Source organism: Solanum verrucosum, unplaced genomic scaffold (assembly GCF_900185275.1).
Source record: "Solanum verrucosum unplaced genomic scaffold, falcon-dt-bn FXZP01000038.1, whole genome shotgun sequence".
Taxonomy (NCBI): domain Eukaryota; kingdom Viridiplantae; phylum Streptophyta; class Magnoliopsida; order Solanales; family Solanaceae; genus Solanum; species Solanum verrucosum.
In genome coordinates, this window is record NW_026020564.1 from 5,158,903 (window position 1) to 5,181,401 (window position 22,499).

General features: G+C 29.7%; 2 protein-coding genes across 2 annotated transcripts; both read left to right on the forward strand.

Moving 5' to 3' along the window:
* Window positions 1-16,562: 16,562 nt before the first annotated feature.
* On the forward strand, window positions 16,563-17,661 carry LOC125810297 (homeobox-leucine zipper protein ATHB-40-like). The gene is made up of 3 exons (XM_049489805.1): window positions 16,563-16,644; window positions 16,883-17,208; window positions 17,431-17,661. Exons 1-3 carry the CDS (start codon window positions 16,563-16,565, stop codon window positions 17,659-17,661), a joined length of 639 nt encoding a protein of 212 aa, XP_049345762.1.
* Window positions 17,662-20,650: 2,989 nt separating this feature from the next.
* On the forward strand, window positions 20,651-21,739 carry LOC125810296 (homeobox-leucine zipper protein ATHB-21-like). Its single transcript, XM_049489803.1, has 3 exons — window positions 20,651-20,735; window positions 20,924-21,249; window positions 21,509-21,739. The coding sequence occupies exons 1-3, from the start codon at window positions 20,651-20,653 to the stop codon at window positions 21,737-21,739; spliced, it is 642 nt and encodes a 213-aa protein (XP_049345760.1).
* Window positions 21,740-22,499: the final 760 nt, after the last annotated feature.

The following is a 22,499-nucleotide window of genomic DNA, read 5'->3' on the forward strand; positions in this document are numbered from 1 at the left end:
GATTTCTCTCTCTTTTTTTATGTATATGAAATGAAAAAAAAGGAGAAATTAAGGAGATATTTAAGGTAGAAGATTTGAGAGAAAATAACAAGAATGATCCTTTTATAGTCGAGGGTAGGTTCAAAATAGTCACTTAAGTATGTACTGAACAATTTTGGTTATTAAATTTGTCAAAAAAATAACATTTTTAGTCTCTATTGCATATTAGTTGAATTATGTTTGTTAAATTTAATCGAAACTATGAGAATAAAAGATATACTAACCAAACTCATTTGGAACAACAATATATTTTAATTTGTACTTTATTATATTTTCGATCTAATTTAAGAGTTCGATTCAATTTTTTGAGATATTTTTTATGTTGTGTAGCTTTTTATGTTATGATTTCTGTAATTTTGATGTTTTTTTTTGGGAACCCCGGGATAATCCTATGGTTTTTGTTCTTTTTTGTCTTGTGTAACTTTTTATGTTATGATTTCTGTAATTTTGATGAATTTTTTTTTATGGAACCCCAGGATAATCCTATGCCATAACCTCTGCCCTTCGGGTGAGCACTTTGTGGTGAACACTTTGTGCACACTGGGTAAACCCCCCATTGTGTAATAGCCTGCAAACCACACAGGGGATGTAAACCGCACTAGACAAGCTCTATGCGACAGGCTTGACGTAGAACGCATTGAGGGGGGATCGATCCCGGATCATCTGTGTCAAACCAACTGAGCCATTCCGAAGGATATCTTGATGAAAATTTATAATATTCTTTGGTTGAAAAAAAATCTTATATGAGCGATAAAATATACTTTGATACTTTGAGGACTATTTTGAACTTACTATCAAAGATAAGTGATTAATTCTATTATTTTCTCTTTGGATAAAATTAGAATTGTTTTAAATTGTGTATTATATTTTCTGAGTTGGCATATAAATAAATGTGAAAATAAAGGCATAATGACTTTTCCATTTTATACTTTATAAAGAAAAGGAAGATTATTTATGTAACCTTAAAGAAGAAAATTAAGGGATAATGACTTTTCCATTTCTAGCAAAGTTTATTTCTGTCATTATTAAACAACTAACCATATTCACATTTAATCCGCTCTTTAAATTTGTTAGAATATTTTATTTAAACAGTCAGATTAAACATTATTTCTAATTAAACATATTAGTAAAAAAGAATGTATTTAAAAGAATACAAATAATATATTTATTTAGAAAATGATATTTTTAACCAATTAAATAACAGAAAATATTTTTAGATTAAATATTGACGACATAAACATTTTTAGATCAAACTATAAACAGAAAATACTTTTATTCAATTTTATATAGTTTAAGAATATTTTTTACCTTTTTCAGTTAAAAATATATGCGAATTAATTTTTTTTTTCTTTCCACCTATTGAATGTCCAAAGCTAGACTATTTTGGTCAGCTTAGTTCTTAATTTAAAAATCCGCAACGTTTTTTTTTTTTTTGGGAAACAATTTAAGTGCTTATTAAAGGTAAAATAAAGTATTTATACGAGAATATCCAATTAATGTTAGTCAAAATAATTATCCATAATATCTAGTATTTCTTAAAAACTGACGTTAGCATGACATCATCACTGCAGTGCTTTGTTATTGTCCCTTCTTTTTTTTTTTTTTCGGTTAGTTTTAGCTTTTTGTTTTAGTTTATAAAAAATATAAATATAAAATATTGGCTAATTATTTTTAGAAAATAAAAATATAAAAATTAAATACTTATATTATAATAAGAAGTAATTAAAAAAATTAAAAATCACTAATTTATTTATTAAAACCTAAATTAAGAGAAAGTTTATTTTATAAATTAAATTTTCTTTTTTTCCTTTTCTATTTTTTAAATGTGAAAATTTCATATATGACATATATTAGACTAATATTTTCAAGTTATAGCAGTAGTATTAAACTTTCAAATTGTAACAATAAAAAATTTCAGGTTGTAACAGTTTCTTTAAAAAAAAGCTTTTTTTAAATAGTTGTAAAAATTTGTTTTGAAAAAAATAAAAAGATAAAAAAATAATATAATTCTTTTTTTTTTTAAAAAGGGTAAAAAAACGGAAATAAGTGTGTTAATTAAATTTGAATTGATTGAAGTTAATTACTAATTAGCATAAATTAAGGAAATTTAAACTAATTAAGAATATTTAGTTTCCTTATTTCACTCTAATTTGTTAAAATTAATTAAAAATTCTGATTTCATCCATTTTCTTCCAGTTTCTCTCTCTTCGATTTTTTCCCCAGAAATCTTGTCACTCTTATCTAATTCATATTTGTTTTTATTCAATAATCTTTATTTTCTGGACGGCTTCTTATTAGTATTAATAAAACATCGTGGTAGATGGGATCCTTTAGGTTAGTGTTCTTTGCGATTTTTTATTTGTATTGTAATACAAACCAAACGTTCAAAAAATTATGAACAGTGATTCTGAAAAAAAAAATATTTAGATTTTGTTTGTGAATAATAGTTTTAATTATGGAGTTTTTGGTATGAATATTTACTTTTGAAATTACATAAAATTTGTTTGAAATTGGTATAGATTTTTGTTTGAACATTCATTTTTTTGTATGTTTCTGGTTAAAAAATTACATAAAATTTATTTGAATTTGGTATATTGGTTATACCATGTTGGTACGATTTTAGAATTATATTTGAATGAATTTCGTATACTATTTGTCTAATAAATGAAAATTAATAGTTAAAAGTGGTATTGTTTTGATATTATAGTGGCATGATTCTGCTGTGAAAAAGTGACAACTTATGTCATGAAATAGGTATGAAAAATGTGCATAGTAATTATATGAAATTTGTATACTGATTTCAGATTTTTTGTTGAGTATAATAATTTGAATTGTGGCGTTTTTTTTTAAAATGTATAATGCTATATTTTGGTATGAACATTGAATTTGTTCATTATTTGTTTGACGCATTTTTTTTTTTGGTATATTTTTGGTTAAAAAATAGATAATTTTTTCTTTGGAATTTGTATACTTATACTATCAAGCATGTATGACAATCGATAATGTTTTGGTACGATTTTTGGTTTGATTGAATTTTTTTTTTGGCATTATATTGTAATGAATTTTGAGAATAATAATGTAATGAATTTTGAGAATAATAATGTAATGAATTTGATATACTGTTTATTAAAGAAATGACAATTAATATTTCTAAGTTGGAATTATTTTGGTATTCTAGTGGCATGATCTTGGTATGAATAATTGATAACTTTTGGCATAGGTAAGAAATGTGTGAATAAGAATTGTATGAAATTTGTATACTGATATAACATATGTGTTTTTACTTTGTATTCTGTAATAACATATGAAATTGTTTTAAAATAACATATGTGTTTTTACTTTTGTATTCTGTAATAACATATGAAATTGTTTTAAAATAACATATGTATTTTTACTTTTGTATGAATTTTGTAAGAATAAAAATGGTATGAAATTTGTATATTGATATAGCATATGTATAAAAGTTATTTGTACTTTTGTATGATATAATATTGACACAATAATTTATGATGAAACAGAAAAATATGCAATTCAAAAAGTGTCGGAGCAGAAATTATTGTCGCCTAGTTAAAAAAGAACTGTAGGGAGACCACAACTTGTAAATGGTTTGCTGATGTGAAATTCAAGAGGTCTAAGATTATGTGCAGTACATGTCGTCGGGAGGAACACAATAGGAAGACATGTTCAAATTACCCTTCTGAAAAAAAGACATAATTTATTTTTATTTTGATTTGGTTGTTTTTTTGTGGCAAACTCATGTTTTGATTTATTTTGTCTTTTAAGTTAATGAATTATAATTTTAGAATATTTATTATGTGTGCTAGTTAATCATTTGTGTATTCAGTGTTTTTCAAATGTATACTCAAAAAGTAGGTAATGTTTGTATGAGATTGATATTGACTAGAAAAATTAAGTCAAATCTTAGTATGAAATTTGTATACATTTGGCATCCAACTGACGTCCCAGTGGTAAAATTGAAAAACAACATGTAATTGAGATTTCAACTGAAATAGCCAATGTAAAACTAGTTAATATTGTATCCAATTTGTATAAATTTAGTATTGAATTGATATCCCATTGGAAAATTGAAAAATCAACATGTGGTTGAGATTTCAATCAAATTAGACAACCTAAACAAGTTAATGTTGTATTCAATTGGTATCCAACATATAACCCACTTGAAAATGAAAAAAACAAAATGTAACTGATATTTCAACCAAATTAGACAAAATAAAACAAGTTAATGTTTTATCCAATTTATATACACTTGGTATCCAACTTGAAATTTTAGAACAAAGACAAAAAATAAAAATGTACAAAATTAGTATCCAACGGGTATAAATCCGGGAAGAATAAATCTGGTTGTAAAACAATGCATATTATATATTGTTGTCAGAAATTGTAGCAAAAGAAATATACATCACCCAAAAATCAAAACATGTAATTAAAAGTCTAAACTGCAATAATTAATACAAGTTCTATATTTTCCTCTCTCTTCAATTTATATTCCGTATTCAAGTGTGATTTTTTTTTAATAATATTTAAGCTAAAACTTAAGAAATCCTTATTAAAGATTTTATGATCTCATATTATCTATATATATCAACAAATTTCAGAATTAAATATACTTATTTCACCAACAAAACAATATTTTAGATATAGCAAAACACACCAAAAACAAGTTCAAAACTTAAGTAAAACGGGTTTTTTTCTCAAGAAATCAAGTTTTAGATTAATTAAAATAAAAAACGAAATCAAATTTTCAAAATATAGAATTCTTAATTCTAAAAAAATCAGATTAAAAAAACAACATCAAAATTTAAAATAAAAATAACATCAAGAAAAGCAAAAAAAAAAAGAGATTAAAGAGAGAGAAAATTACATGTTAAAATATACGGTGATAAATTTTTATTTATTTTTAAATTAAAGGCCCCAATAGACATTAATAAATAAAAGTTATTTGAATAAGTTAAAAAATCCCTTAAAGGTGTCATAGATAATTACAAATTGATTCTCTCTCATTAATATTATTTCTCTCAACTATTAATTATATAAAAGGAACTGCAATCAATATAATTAAATAATTAATAATATAAAAAGATTAATCATTTAATAAAGTAAATTTTAATTGATGTTTAAATAAAGTTAAATTTAATTGATATGTTATAACCTGTAATTAAACTGTTATAAGTACAAATTTTTTAAGAGTAGGTTTAAAACTCGTAATATTATCTCTTAAATGTGTATATGGTGTGATTTCCCCTTTTTAAATTAATTAGATGCAAGCTCTAGCATGTTTTCTTGAGCTTGTGTTTGGACATAAGAAAGCTCTAGCATGTTTTCTTTAGCTTGTGTTTGGACATTGGACATGAATTCATAATTTTAAATCTTTGAATATATGATTTTGGATCATGATTTGAAATATAAATCATGATATCATTTCTTTTAAAAACGTAAAACTTGACAAATAAGTTTATATTTTGTAAAAACAAAAAGGACCAATCGTTTTAAAATATATATAAAAAAATTCATGTTTGGAGTGAAGAGATTATACGTACCATGTGATATAATTATATTAAAGAACAACTAGTTACTACTATTATTGCCTAGTGAATCTTTATAAATATATGTGTAACTGAAAGTTTGATCAAAGTGGCGCATTAATATATTCTAATATTTTTTTAATGAATTTTGGTTGCTCATTTGGTAAGATTGTATAAATTGTGAAAATTTTAATAATTTTCACAACTTGTGGGGTTTTCATGTTTATGAGAAAAAATAACTTAAGATTTCAAAATGCATGTGCAAATAAAATTTTAACTTTGGATAAATCTGATTTCAAAGCATGATACAAAATTGCATGTCCAAACCATTCCTCAATGTTTGGTTACAACTTCTTCATTCCCATTGCTTTAAAATAGTTATACTTGAGTCAGGGTCATTGAAATTTAAATAATCTCTTTATGTCCCAAAATAGGGATAACGTTTCTGTACACTTTATATACCTTCTTAAATTCCTTTTATGTGATTATATCAAATATATTATTGATGTTGTTGTTATTAAAAAAAAGGGAAAAGGGTCTGATATACCCCTCAACCTTGTCATTTAGAGCTGATATACCCCTCGTTATGAAAGTGGCTCATATGTACCCCTACTTATATACAAATGGCTCACATATACCCTTTTCCTCTAACGAAAATGAAAAAAATTAATTTCAGGTTAATTTTTTATTATTTTAAAAAATAAAATATAATCCCATATGAGTATATTTAATCCTCCTCAAACATATATATTTTTTTAACTTTTTTTTTTGTTTCAATGACTAATTTAGATTTATTATTTTGATGGTCAAATTTATTTATGTTTCACTAATATTCTTATAAAACTTATTATAGATGACCAGATTGTTTTCTTCAAATACAAAAATTAAATTACAATATAGACCAAAAAAATAAAATTTTAAATTATAATATAGCCACAAAAAATAGTTTTAAATTTTTTTCTTTACACTAAGGAATGAAAGAAAAAAATAAAATAAGAATAAGAAACTCAAATAATTATAATAAAAGAAGTCAAAAAATAATTTATGTATAAAAAAGATTAAAATATACCTTGAACTTTGCTAGAAGAATCATATATACCCCTAAATAATTTTTAAGAAAATTAAAAGTCAAAAATATAAATTTAAAACTAACTTTTTCACTTCCGTTAAATGAAGGGTATATGTGAGCTCATTTTATAATTGTAGGGGTATATGTGAGCCGTTTGTATAACGGTAAGGGTATATATGAGCCACTTTCATAACGAGGGGCATATCAGCTCCAAATGGCAAAGTTGAGGGGTATATCAGGCCCTTTTCCCTAAAAAAAATCAACTCTTATTTTTATTTTACTTTTTATAATCTAATTTTACACACCTATTGACTCATTCTTTACTTTTGTTCTTTTTTCTATATACAAATAAATTTAAAAGGTGATTGATATAGTGAAACTTTTGTATGTTTATGTTTTTTCGATATTAATTATCAAAAATTAACTTAGTCTAGCCTATAATATATCAAATCAATATTAGTTGAAGTATTCTATTATATTACACTCTCATATTTGATATAATATCATATATTAACAAAATAATAAAAGACTTGACTCGTAATTTTTAATAAGAAACACTACTCAACTCTTTATGCCACATGATATATAATTATATATCATGGAGCATTGATCATTTATTCCTTTCCAAAATACTCAATCATTCATAATTATATAATGCACAAGATTTTCAAGCTACCATTGTTCCTCCTGCTAAATGTAATCTACCTCATCCTTTGCACGATCCGTTCGATGGATACAACGTATCTAAAACATAGTCAGCTAATACCATAGTACAAATGTACAGGTACATATTTTTTGAATTTTTTACAAGTTAACAACTTTGTGATTTATCACCCTTAATTGGTGCACGTATTTTCAAATAGTCGTTAAACTTTATATATATATATATATATATATATATATATAAAGTTTGGGTTTGAGCACTGAATATGAAGAAAAAAATTCTATTGGGAGCGCCACAACCAAATGAATCCTGCAGTGCGCGATTCAAATTTAATCGGGGCTCCAACATAGACTCCAAACACCGAATCGAAAACCACAAAAAAAATAATTATATTATCGAGGATCACTAAATTAAAGCTTAAACTTTCTTTAGTAAAATACACTTAATGTAGAGGTGGCTGGTTAAGTTTATGAGTGTGTCACGTGATAAAGATACCTTTGACATCAGTGTAGTACTGATTAAAACGTTAAACAAAACACAATTAGTGGGATAATTCTGATTAGCCACGAAGTGCAGGTGTTTTCATTTGATCTTTCTTCGCTTCAAAATAAGTGTGCTTTAATTAAAAAAATAAGATAAGTATCGCTTTATATATTTAAAATTAAAAAACTAATGGTTTTCAATTATACTCTTATATTTTAAAAAATCGTACTTTTAATAGTGTTCAATTCTCAAAAGATATCTACTCCCTCATTTTCATATTAATTAATTATTTTTTATTTTAAACGATGTTTGTGAAATCATAAATAAGACGATAATTTACTTCTTCGCCCCTTAAAGAATTTTTTGGAATTTTACAAACAAATATAAATACTTTCAAAAAGAGTTAATTGCAAAGGTAATTTAGAAGAAAAAAATATTTTTTTGATTTAGTAAGGTGGACAACTAATATGAGACGGAGAAATAATAAATAGGAGTAACTTAGTAGAGTACATTATATCTTACATTTATTATTTTTTCTTAATAAACGTGAAGAATTCTAATCATGAGATATCTAATGAAATGGCTGCTAAAATTGAGATTTTATTTCAAGACAATATTCCACTAAGTAAGATTCAATAATGGATTTAAGTCTGTGTGATTGTAGAAACGGTATCATAGAAAACGGTATCATAACAATATTCCCTGCCATGCGCATCTGTTTCATAGTTCAACCTTTTTTGAAAAAGTAATAATATGATTAAATAAAAAATCAGATTGTGTAGTTATTCATTAAAATAATAGTTAATACGATCTAAAATGGATGTGATGACCCTTGTCTATCCCCATTAAGATAAGTCATTCTCAACCCAACAACACGAAAGAAAAGGGGAAAGTAAGAAAGAATAACATAAGAGCGGCAAACTTATTCATTCTAATATAACCCCCAAAACCTGGTTATCACGTGTACAAGTCACTAACGTATTAATACCGAATTGAAAGATAAAGTACAATTCTCAAAGTTTTTGTTTCTCAAGTAGAACAAAGCATATACATAAAGGAAGAAGAGGGTCGGTCAGAATGACAAGCAGCTACCTCTTATTCCTTCGCCAAGCCTCAGATGTAACTAGAAGAGGAGCTCACACAGCTCCGGGCTCGGAACCTACACAAGTGTAGAAAAAATGAGTGAGTACCAACCAACACGGTACTTAGGAAGTAACCAAATAAACAAGGCAAAACTAGCTAGAATACGCGAACTCCTTTGATCCCAACTGAACCTCCTCAAAGTACAACCTACATAGAAATCAGCTCAATCTAACAGTATCACAATACATAGTTCACAATACTTAACAATTATAGTCCAACGGGCACAGTTCAACAACCAACAAGTATCAAGTATGACAATCACAAGTGTCAAGTAGATCAATCACAATTATCAAGTAGACCAATCACAAGTATCAAGCAGATGAATCACAAGCATTAAGTAGATCAATCTCAAGTATCAAGTTCATCAAATCATGTCACGAACCAGACCGTCGTGATTAGCACTCACACTAATCCTCCGGTGGGAGAACCATTAATACTAATCAGCTAACCCAAGAACTAAGCATTTACAGATACGGAAGCTGGTTTAAATGTAGAATTAAACTGGAGTTCTCATAAACTCCGAAAGTTTAACAAATCATTACTAAACATTTGCGGAAACAATGCCTAGAACCTAAAAGTTAATGTACCAAAAACTCTAAAGTTCAACAAGTCTTAAGGAAAGGGAGTACAACCTCGAACACTAAAACAACTTATCATCTAGAGTACTAATCTAAGTCCGAATAAGATGGACTGAGCAAAAAGGAGAACTCATGGCAGCCTGGAAGAACTGGCTCACCCTTGAATTCGATTTGATCACTGATCTCCTAAACGAGATATGTCAGTAGCCGCTTGAAGATGCCCTATACTTAACAAAAAAAAAGCAAGTGCAGTATCAATACACAACCACAGTGTACTGGTAGGATCACGCGACTATTTCTGTAAGTGAAACATATAAAGCAGTCACAACATAGTAAACATGCATATACCAAACATATACAATATCAGTTATCATTTAAGGAGCAATGTACCATTTCACGTTCTCATTAATACACATATATAGCAAGTCAATGGTCCTCTCAAGGAATCCATACCCAAACTGTTAGTTTGTCGGATCGTGACACCCGATCCAAGTTAGTGTGTCGGAATGTGACACCCGTTCCAATATGTATGTTGGTACGTGACATCCGATCCCAGTTAGTGTGTTGAAACGTAACACCCGATCCATTCAACAAGCCACAATCACAATCACAATGTACATTCTCAAAATTATACAATCAAGTGTTGGTTCATGGCATACAATCATCCATTCATACTCAATTGCATTAGGTGTGATCAATATTGCAACATTCGCATACATACACACATTATAATGAAGCAATAACTAACATACATCACACAAACAAGAAATCAAACCATCACCTACCTCGAAAACAACCTTGAATCTTCCTAAGAAACTTGATTCTTCCCTTTTCGGATTCTTTCTGCTTGTTCAAGGTCTACAAACAATCAATTCAATACGATGGTCAATAATTAAGGTCTAATTTACCCGGATTATACAAACCCAATAATCCTACACCAAACCCATGATCCTAAGGTGCAGCTAGGGCTTTTTCCCACCATCAAATTCAGTCCAAAAACTCTCCTCCAATAGTAATTAACCAAGAATCTAAGATCTACAGATCGAAAAAAGGATTAGGGGAGTAAAATTCTTACCTTTTGCACCAAAAGTAGAGGAAAACTGCTAAGACATCCCTTGGGGTCGTCTCCTAACTCTTAAAAGCGAAGTTTGCAGAATAATGACATTTTTGGGGTTTATTTTCGACTTAAATCGCGGCCCCGCCTTGACGGGAATAATTCCGTCCTAGCGGCTTGCACAAAAAGAAAGAGCGAATTTAGAGTTTCAAACCCCCATTTCACAACACACCTTCAATTCATAACACTCAGAAACTACCTGTTCACGCTACGATCAATTTCGAGAGTTCTACTCCCCCGAATTTGATTCTGTAAAGTCATACGGGTTCCTTAACGTCTTAGCTATCCACTCATGTAATCAAATTCATTATCAACTCTATCATTCATCACCAGATGTAATCAAATTAGTTTCGATTTCGTTCAAATCTAGACTAGGCTAGTAATTCTCAAGTTACTACGAAAACGTTTTCTGACCCAATTTTTTTTCCGTTGGCTATTCTATAACGACGGGAGCAGGTCGTTACAAATCAAAATAATCAAATACTTACCAGAATCATTTTCTAACACTAGCCAAAATCATTTCTCATTGGCTTAATATAGTATCACTTGCTGGAATCATTTTCCTTCTACACAATTTTACTAGTTGGAACCATTTCCCTTTAGCTTTATATTATATCATTAGCTGGAACCATATCCCTTCGACTTTATATCACATCACTAGTCAGAATCATTTCCCTTCAGCTTTATATCACATGACTGGCCAGAACCATCTCCCTTCAGCATAATAACACATGTCTCATTAGAGTGCACAATAATAAACACAAATAAGAAATTTCACACCATAAAAAAGAGACAACAACTCAAGCAATTCAAGTCCACAATAATGCAATCAAAGCACTTCATTAATCAACAAAATAGGGTCCACAACAAGGAAATTCATGAAGCATGATTATGAACACATTGTCTTTATCAATCAAGTGGAATAATTGAACCCATCACCTCATTCGTATTACTCTCCAACACATAAAATGAAGGTAAACATACGTTAGACAAGTTTTACAAGGTTTAGAAGATCACTTGCCTCAATTCAATCAAAAAGTCAATCCAAGACTTGAGCCTTCCCTTTCCGGATAATGTCCAAAGCCACACAATCTAATTAAATCAAATAATCACAATAAGATTGCAAAAATAACAACACCCTATTCATACATTTTGAAAAATGAGTCAAATCAACTCAAGAACCCAATTTCAAAAATAAGGTTTGAATTTGAAAATCTTTACTTGAAAATGTTATCCAAGGCATTTGGAACTCATTGGTGAAAACCATTTTGAAAAAGAAATTAAAACCAGTTCATAATCACCATTTTAACTTAGAACTCAAGTTCTTAAAAAACTTTTCTATTTGCCAATCGAAATCCTATGTTTTGATGTTAAAATCCATATATGATAAAAAGAAAATGAAGTTTTAGGATCACAAAGGCTTACCCAAATGATTTGGCACAAAAAATCTCTTCCAAATCGCCTCCAAGGATTTTACAAAGCTTAAAATGGAGAAAATAGGGTATAAAAGACATGCCAAAAAGGGTCTCTGATGTTGTAAAAGCAAACCCCAACAAAATTCTCAGCTTTTGCGAAGGTCCCAATCGCAAACAAACCCTTCGCTATCGCGAAGGTCTGAGGTCTCACCTCCCTCACCTTTGCGATTAGGGTCTCGCAATCGCGAGGTTCACGAAAGTGAATGCCCTATCGTGATCGTGAAGTATTGCAGACTTAGCCTTCAACACAATTTAGCCAACACAAAATTCATCGAATGGATCCTCGGGATTCGTTCGAAATCTCGTACATACAAATCATATATGTAATTTGACTAAACTCAGTGTTTTAGACTCAATAGAACCATTGAAGCATGAATCTGAGTTCACCTCGACCCGAAATCAGTGAAAGTCACAAGTGTCACGCCCCGAGCCTACACCCTGGGCGGGACTGACACTTGAAGACCATTGCTGGCCCCAAGAGAACCCTTGGCCTGGCTTACTTAACTCAGTGGAAGACAATATTCATAACTATAATGATCAATGATCTTAACTGAACTGAATAATAAAATAACTGAGAATGTTTTAAAGATTAAACATTCAACTTGGCCAAAAGTGGCAACCCAAGTCTTTAACATAAGAATGATAATGCAAGGAAAACTGAACTACTAACTGTGTATGAGGTCTCTAAAACAAAGAGGGATGTCTGAAAGACTAGAAAGCAAATAAAGGAGTCCTCCGGAATACAAGGAGGCTCACCAACAGACTCTGAATGCTCATGCTGGATCAACGAGGCGCTAGATGCTGATCCTGGTTACCTGCGTCTGCATCATAAGATGATGCAGGCCAACTGGCATCAATACATTGAATGTACGAGTATGCGAGTTGGAATGCTAACAAACACAGGCTTGATAGAGGTTCTGAAAGAAACACTTACCAGGCTCTTCTCAACTCATGAATATTCAACTCAATATAAAGCAATAAAACACATGCAATATATATATATATAGAGAGAGCTTATAAAACAACTGAAAACAATCTTAGTTCGTTAAAGATAAAGCAATAACAAACTTAACTTTACTCATTTAGAAAGTAATATAACTTCTGTGGGAAATTCTCTAACCGACAACCATCATTATGAGCCTAAGTGATGGTACAACATTTTACCTCACGTTTCCAAGGACCGTCCTATACCTTGCCATCGGTATAGAACCTGAACTACTAAGTGGATCCACTAATCTATGCTAAAAATCACTAAGAAATTATCTAAAAAGTATGATCCTTTTTTTGCCCATGATGGCTACATGATTTATTGGGGCTTGAGTAAATATGAACTCGCGTCCCCATATCGATGCTCAATACTACTCCCAAAATATACTTAGCTCATATGTTTTTAACACAACTTCTTCTCTGGTTTGAGGTAATTGCTCAAACTTAGCTTAAAAAGCTCTCTTGGAATCAATGTTCCCTTTTTGTTGTTCAAAGCTCTTTTGGAATTCTCAGTTTCCTCTCATCTCAAATGTGAAAACATTTACTCTTGGAAATACTTAGTTCCTATATATTATTTTAAAGAAAATGAACTTTGCTCTTACTCTTCACTCAACTACAAAACTTAAGTCTTAAAACAAAGTTAAAACGTTTGTAAAAGACTTATGAAAACTTGAAATGAACTTCTCTTACTAACTCTTGACTTCTTTTGACTTTACTCTTTACTTTCCTTGAATTTGAATTATGGATTTAAAGATTATGATTTGTGATAGGAAAGGTCTCTTGATGTTTAGGAATGATTTGGAATAGCTAAACTTGAGAAAAGTTACGAAATCACTGTCTCGGAACAAGTCCGCGATGCAGAGATATTCCTAAATAATTATTCGCGAAATTAAATTTTGAGACAGTGGAGTCCGCGTCCTCTCTGCGACGCGGAGTAGATTTTCGTTCACTAGGGAAACAAGTCCGCGACGCGGACTTGTTTCATGAACCTTACTCGACTTTTTTCTTCTTCGTTTTTCAGCCTCAATCCATCTAAATTCGATTATCTTCCTTAAATTCATTTTAAATCCCGATGCCCAGCATGTATACTCAAGAAACTAACTCAAAGAAACTCTAAACTCAATGTAAGGATCTCATAAACTTCTCAATTCATCCTAATTCGCTAACAACTTTCGAATTCAAGAATATTTGTCAAGAACATCAATTTTCCAACTCTTCTAGGACGAATTTCACTAAATTAAACATTCTTGACGCGTGGGTGAATGAACCCAACGCTATGTGAGACTCACATACCTGGTGGGATCAAATCCTTGAAGAAATCCAAGATCAAATCCTTTCGAAATGATGAATCGTGCTTTTCCTCTTCTCTTTTTCTCTTGTGTTCTTTCTCCAAAAACCCTAACTCTATTTTTCAGAAGCATAAACTGAACCCAGTCAGTTTAGCCCCTAAAAATATTACCAAAAATGAATTAATTAAGTTGGGTAAGGAAAAGACCAAACTACCCCTTAAAAATCCGGATTGGACTTTCCTTATTCCAACAACCCAACTTCCAAAGGGATTAACTCACTCATCCAAACTCGGAATCGCCCAAAATTAGCGGCGTTGGAAAGATCATTCCAAGAGCTTTCCAACCATATCTGGAACTACACTTAACTCATCCTGAGCTAGGAGTTGTGGTCGTTTGAAGTTGACCAAAAACTCACTTTAACTTGCTTAAAATTTTCCAGATTTCCTTGTACTTTCCAAAAATAACTATTTCCAGATTTTAAACTTCCTTCTAGTTCTTTCTAGTTGTGAGATGTTACAACAAGAAACAATAAAATGCCTAAAAAGTCTAACTCAATCTCGGGACCTCTGAAAATTCAACCAAGACCTCACTTAGGTCTAAAATCATCCCCCAAAATCCAACGGAACTCTCTAATTTTGATTCGAACATCTGAACCACAAATGTTGATCAAAGTCAATCCAAATGCTAAAATCTCAACAATTACAACTTAGAACCTCAAATCCTCAAAGAGACTACAAATCTAAAACCGGCAACTCTCTTAGACCAATTCCCACATTCCGAGACTATGAAATTGAAAGAATTTCATTCTGACACTCAAAACTTCAAAAAGATATCGAAAATCACTTTTAAATAACTTTAGCCTTTCAAATTAATAAACTTACATAAGTCACAACTTTTTACTCAAATCTTTAAAACCAATTCCAAAATTCATTCAGAGAAAAATAACTCGGGCTTAATATTGGGAGAGATAAAATGGTAGTTTTTATGAAAATTTTCAAAATAACAAATCGGGTTTTATACATACATATATATATATAGCTACTTCATAAAGATAATTATTGCTTTGATAAATGAAACAAATATATAACTTGCTCTTATATAAGAATTCGGAACATGAGTAAATTAATTATCTTAACCCTAATGAGCAGTGTAATAGCAAAAAAATTTGAGTTAGGAGAGGTTTAAAATATGAAGAAACAATCCTACGAAGAAATTGAATGGGATCCAACACATCTACTATATATATATATATATAAATTTAATTATAATCATATATAAATAATATAATTTTCATTAAAGAGAGTTCGGATCAAACTCAGGACCCCCCGCCCCTACTAATGAGTCTCTACCTTCTTGCATAACATAACTCCAACTTGCATGAATAATAAATTACCAATAATTGGACATTTGAATGTTAAAAGAAGGGCAGAAGTTAATACTCTCTCCATTTATTTTCATTTGTCATAGTTTGATTTGACATATTCATTAAAAAATAATAATATTAATATAGGTATTTTACTAAACTATCTCTATTAATTAAATAATGTTTTGAAAAATAAGTATTTAATACTGAAGGTAAAACATGAAAAAAAGCTATTGTCTTTTCTAGATATGTCAGAAGTGACAAATAAAAATAAAAATCTATTTTAGGAATATAAGTGACAAGTAAAAGTGAACGGATGAAGTACTTCTTCTGTCTCATATTAGTTGATCATTTTTCTTTTTACACGCGTAATAAAAGATCATAAATAAAAATATAATTTTACTAATTTACCCCTTGAAAAATTTCTTGAAAATTATACAAACAAATGTGGACACTTTCAAAATAATTAATTGCAAAAATAATATGTTGGGGATCACATGTTTCCCAACATAATGACTTTTATTGATTAAAAAAATAAAAAAATTATTTTTGAACTATGATAAACTTGAAATGACTTCATGTAAAAAAGTCTAGTGAATTTATCATAATAAACTCAAAGTTGAACGACTATTGATAAAATTTATGTGCTCATGGTAGCATATAGAAGATTCCAAACAATTGACTGATGGAATCTGAACAAGAACATGTGATCATGATGAGAATAAAGGTACAACTAGCTCTATATAAATAAAGTCCCACCAAGTACCATTTTCTTCAAAGTCTTTAATTTCATTACATCAAGAGAGGGATTAAATATGACAGGCAGCAAGGTTGATGATCAAATGGAACTCATCTCTCATTTCTATCCTAAAATTTACTCCCAATTAGCACAACAAGGTTAGAATTACAACTTCAACTTTAATTTCTTGGAGTAGGATTAGTTGTAGTTTTTTTTTACGGAAAAGGATCAAATTTACCTTTGTACTCTTCAAACAAAGTTATATTCACCATTCTATATACTTTCTAATCGTCCAACTTTGATCAACACATATTTACTCTTGAACTGTTTTAATTAGATCTCCTATAGACACACCTTTATTAATTAAACATGATTTTTATACTTTTGTCTCTTTAGAAGAGACGATGAAACCGCGAAGGAGAAGGAAGAAGAACAAAGTTGAAGGAAGAAACAACACTAGTGAAGTAGTGATGAGGAAGAGGAAGTTGCTTAGTGAAGAACAAGTTAATCTTCTTGAACAGAGTTTTGGGGACCAACACAAGCTAGAGACAGAGAGGAAGGCCAAGCTTGCTTCTGAGCTTGGCCTTGATCCTCACCAAGTCGCGGTGTGGTTCCAGAACAAGAGGGCTAGATGGAAGAACAAGAAACTCGAGGAGGAATACTCCAAGTTAAAGACTCAACATGAGGATACCATCACTGAGAAATATCGTCTTGAAACTGAGGTACATATGTGGTCCTTTTGTGTAACTTGATGTGACACTACTATTATAATTATCAATAGAGTTAAAAAAAAAGTTCTTTTATTTTAATTTGTTAATTATTAGTATGACTTATATATATATTTATATAAATTTTAGTTTAAAATTTTTGAAGACTCTATGTGTTCAGATTCATTGAAGATTTATTAGTTTAACCCTCTTACTAAGTGTACACTTTCCTTGTAGGTGTTGAAGATGAAAGAGCAACTGTGTGAAGCAGAAAAGAAGATAGAAAGGCTATTATTGGAACATAAAAGTGATATTTCAAGCAATAATAGCCCAACTTCATCAATATTTTCAATGGAGCAGCCACATTTTAATCTTGGGGAGTTTGGAATAGAAGGGCAATTAATGGATGACAATATGTTCTTTGTTGCTGATTATCAAAGCAATTATGTGACTCTTTGGGATAATTAGCTAGAATGGGTTTAAATTTATTATAATCCTAAATGTATGATATTATGATCATCCTTGTTTAAGTTTTAATTGTACATAATGAATCATCACCTAATGTATATACATCCTTTCTGGTAAACTAGAATTTTTTTTATACATTCCCTATTCTTTTGCCAAATGGATCTGTATCAAATTATTTATCGTATTTTTCTTTTACATCTCTCTTAATATAACATTAATTAGGAGGGATTTTTTACTACTTTACCCTCATCAATGTCTTCAGACATGAATCTCTTTTCATTAAATATTTTTCTCTATTAAGATTTTGTAGTTTTCCAGAACAATTACTATAAAATATAAAATGAGAAAAAATAACTAATTTTATCTTGAGCCTCTAATGAAAAATATTTTGAGACAATTACTTGTAAAAATCATAATATATAATTTGAGACTGAGGAAATAGTTGATTAAGAGATCGTTTGGTTCATGAAATAAGATGTTGGATTAGTACTGACTCACCTAAATGTTTGTGTTGCTACAACTACTCCTACACTCTTTGTATTCCGGAAGGCATAATACATAAACATGATTTTTAACTTAGTTTCAGCGGATAACTATGCCCTCCAATTTGAGTGTGCACAAGTAAGCACTAAAACTTGTATAAAATTTAACAAGTTTAAGTAAGCACATGTATCCTAATGGCATAATACACGTAGGACACAAAATTGTCATGTAGGGTGCCATATAGGACGACTGTGTCTATTTGTTCAATTTTATACAAGTTTAAGTCTCTACTTATGCAAAATCAAAGTTAAAGGTCATAGTTGTCAGCTGACGCCAAGTCATAGTTATGTATTATGCTTATTTCGTAATCATGTTTGGTTACTCTAAATTACTCAAAAAAATATTTTTTTTCAAATTTTATTCATTTCTAAACATAACTCCAATTTTGAAATATCATTTTTAAATTATTTTTTTCAAATAATGCTTTTTTTAAAATAAAAAAATTATGTGCAAATGTCCCCTTAGTAGTTTGGAAAATTTGTTTGGTATCCCTTGGTCTTGGAAATATTATGATCATGTGTGTTTTAGTGGCATAATAGCTGTCCAATAAGTTTGGCGTTTTGGACAAATGATTGAATTAGCAAATGTACGGACCAAATTAGATAATTAATTATATTAATAATAATAATAAAGCTATCTAAAATTTAACTAAGATCTATATATAATTAAATTATTAAATGAGGACCACTAAAGCATAAAAGAAGGAAAATTAGTAATTTCGAGGTGGCCGGTTAAGTTTATGACTGTACCACGTGACGTGATAAAGATACCTTTGATTCAAGTATGTGTAAGTACGGATTAAAACGTTAAACAAAACATAATAAATAATAAAAATAATTATGTGTTCAAATCATTCGATCATCTAATTTTATATATATATATATATATATATATATATATATATATATAAATAGTCTATAGTTTATATACATATACACAATATATATACCGATAATATATGTGTATTTCAGTCATATGATAAACTAATGGATCAAACGATATATATTTGTGACTTTCCGAACACATTGATGGGATGATTTTGATTAGCCATAAAGTAGGTGTTTTGATCCAAATCTTTATTAGGTGTTAATTAGCTTTTAAAATCCCAAATTTGAAGATGGGAAACATGACCTTAAGTTGTCGGGATAAACATGAAACCAATTAGTACTAAACATGGAGCCAAATTTATAATTAACAAGTAATTAAAATCATGTTAAAGGGAATCCTAGCTAGCCACACCATGCGCATCTACTTTAAAGTTCAATCTTTTCCATTAAACTATTCTTAAGAAAAAGGATTTCACTTGCATACAATCATACACTATATAATAATAATTGTAGCAACATGGGTTGTGGTGAGTGTTTCACCCTTAACCAGAGGTCTCGGATTCGAGCCCTAGGTATGGAGAAAATCATGTTGGGAGCGCCACCCCCGAATGGGCCCTGTAGAGCGCGATAATAATAATAATACACTGTTATTGTTAAATTTGTTTCCACTACCAATGTTATTTAACTTAATATAGGCTTACTTCTTCCATTTTCCAAATTATCAAGCAAGTTATTATGCACACTTGCATATATTTAATTTTTAGGCCAATTGCTTTGAAACTATTAGGGCATAAAGTGTTTTCCGAAGTTCAACTTCATGAAAAAAAATCCATGGTCAAACGTCTTTTTAATAATACTTTTGAAATGTAAATCTAGCTTCTATATCATTTTTTTTCTTTTTTAATTATTTTCTATCTAATCAAATACTGTTATATAAAATATAACGACAAAGTGAAGAGGTCCCATATATATCCATTCAAACAAGAGGGTCCAGATGGTGTTGAAGGAAATGCCAAAACAATACTAACAAACAAACTATTTAAGCTAAAGCCTAAAGCTATAGATAATTAGCTTTCTAGCTAGCTATATATCCAATTAACCTAGACAAGTTTCACCAACCAATTAGACAACAAAGCTACATGTCCTTAAATTTTCAACCTCGTTTTCCATTTCTCAAATTAAACAAAGTTTTTTCACCTAATTGGCTCAACTCTCAAGCTAGTAAATATATAGAATATTCCAAACAATTGACCGACCGAAATCGCACAAAGATAGAGATAAAGTCTTTGCGTACAATATTCTAATAGCACCCTTAAATTCTACGTATGTGAAATTATATTAGATATGTTATTATTGTTCTGAACATGTCAATATCAACCTCAAATTATACGTATGTGAAATTACATTAGATATGTTATTGTCGTTCTGAACAAGACATGCGAACATCAAGAGAGAAAGAAGTCCCATATACGACTAGCTAGCTCTATAAAATAAAGTCCCACCAAATACCATAATTTCTTTAAAGTATTCCTTTCTACACTTTCTAGCTATATATCCACTTTAATTTCATTTTCTACATCAAGAAGCAAAAGCAATAACAAGAGAGAAGGGAAGGGATTATGTCAAGTAGAAAGGTTGATGATCAAATGGAACTCATCTCTTACTTCTATCCTCATATTTACGCCCAATTAGCACAAGAACAAGGTTAGAAAAACAACTTTAACTTTAATTTCTTTGAGTATGTATTGTATAAACAAATTACGGAAAAGGATCATATTTGCCTCTGTATTCTTCAAAAAAAGTTATACTCCTTACCGTCCAACTTTGAACATGTGTTACTTGCAATATTAATGTTGTAATTAAACATGATTTTTATACTTTTGTCTCTTTAGAAGAGACAGTGAAACCGCGAAGGAGAAGGAAGAAGAACAAAGTTGAAGGGAGAAACAACACTAGTGAAGTTGTGATGAGGAAGAGGAAGTTGCTTAGTGAAGAACAAGTTAATCTTCTTGAACGAAGTTTTGGGGACGAGCACAAACTAGAGATGGAGAGGAAGACCCAGCTTGCTTCTGAGCTTGGCCTTGATCCTCATCAAGTCGCGGTGTGGTTCCAAAACAGGAGGGCTAGATGGAAGAGCAAGAAAATCGAGGAGGAATACTCCAAGCTAAAGACCCAACATGAGACTACCATCATTGAGAAATATTGTCTTGAAACTGAGGTACATATGTGGTCATTCTGTTCCACTTGATGTGACATTACTATTATAATTATCGATAAAGTAAAAAAAAAGGTTTATTTTTTTCATTTTAATTTGTTATATTAGTATGACTTATAATAGTATGTCATATGTACTTTATATATATATATATATATTTAGTTTAAAAAAATTTGAAGATTCTATGTGTTCAGATTCATTGAAGATTTATTATTAGTTTGACCTTCATACTTAGAAGTGTACATTTTCCTTTTCCTTGTAGGTGTTGAAGATGAAAGAGCAATTGTGTGAAGCAGAAATGGAGATACAAAAGCTTTTATTGGAACGTAAAAGTGATATTTCAAGCAATAATAGCCCAATCTCATCAATATTCTCAATGGAGCAGCAACATTTTGATCTTGGGGAGTTTGGAATGGAGGGGAAATTAATGGATGATAATATGTTCTTTGTTGCTGATAATCAAAGTACTTATATAACTCTTTGGGATAATTAGAATGGGTTTAAATTTATAATCCTATATGTATGATATTATGATCATCCATATGTATAAAGTTTTAAATGTAGAAATATGTACATTCTTTAATTTCTTTTGTAACTTGCTTTGTGGTTAGCTACTCTCTTTCATTTTATTTGCGTATGTTGACTTGACACTTCTTTTAAAAAAATATTCTAGTAGTTTATTTTATTAAATTAATCTTATTAGTTATGCCTTGATAATATAAATTTGACCACTAGTACTTATTTAACAATAAGGGTAGTATTGAAAGAAAATAACAAAATTCTATTGATTTGCTAAAATGAACAAGTACTTACTACATTTCATATTATTTAGTTCATGTGAACTTGACATACCTCTTAATAAAGCTTTAACTAGATGAGTATTTTACTAAAATAACCTAATTAATGTTGTTTTGAAACTCTAAATTTGACTATTACTAATATTTTATATGTAGTTATTTAATACTAAGAATGGTATGAGAAAAAAGTAATAAGATTTTTGTTAATCTATTAAAATGGACAAGTATAATGAAATATTTATTTATGATATTGGGGCTAATTAGTAGGGAAAATGGTCTGAAAAATATTCCAACTTTGGCCGAAATTGTTATTACGATACCAAACTTTATGGAGGACCTTTTACCCCCCCTGCACTATTTAATAGTGTATTTTAAAGGTATATATGTGCCCACGTGGACACATTACTATTTAAAATGATGAAATATTTATGATGTCCACGTAGGCACATATATACC

Bases quoted from the DNA above. Each gene is read 5' to 3' on its own strand.
- LOC125810297 (XM_049489805.1), top strand. From the start codon at position 16,563: ATGACAGGCAGCAAGGTTGATGATCAAATGGAACTCATCTCTCATTTC. The intron at 16,645-16,882 runs GTTAGAATTACA...TTGTCTCTTTAG, and splicing joins CTCCCAATTAGCACAACAAG to AAGAGACGATGAAACCGCGA. The intron at 17,209-17,430 runs GTACATATGTGG...CTTTCCTTGTAG, and splicing joins AATATCGTCTTGAAACTGAG to GTGTTGAAGATGAAAGAGCA.
- LOC125810296 (XM_049489803.1), top strand. From the start codon at position 20,651: ATGTCAAGTAGAAAGGTTGATGATCAAATGGAACTCATCTCTTACTTC. The intron at 20,736-20,923 runs GTTAGAAAAACA...TTGTCTCTTTAG, and splicing joins CCAATTAGCACAAGAACAAG to AAGAGACAGTGAAACCGCGA. The intron at 21,250-21,508 runs GTACATATGTGG...TTTTCCTTGTAG, and splicing joins AATATTGTCTTGAAACTGAG to GTGTTGAAGATGAAAGAGCA.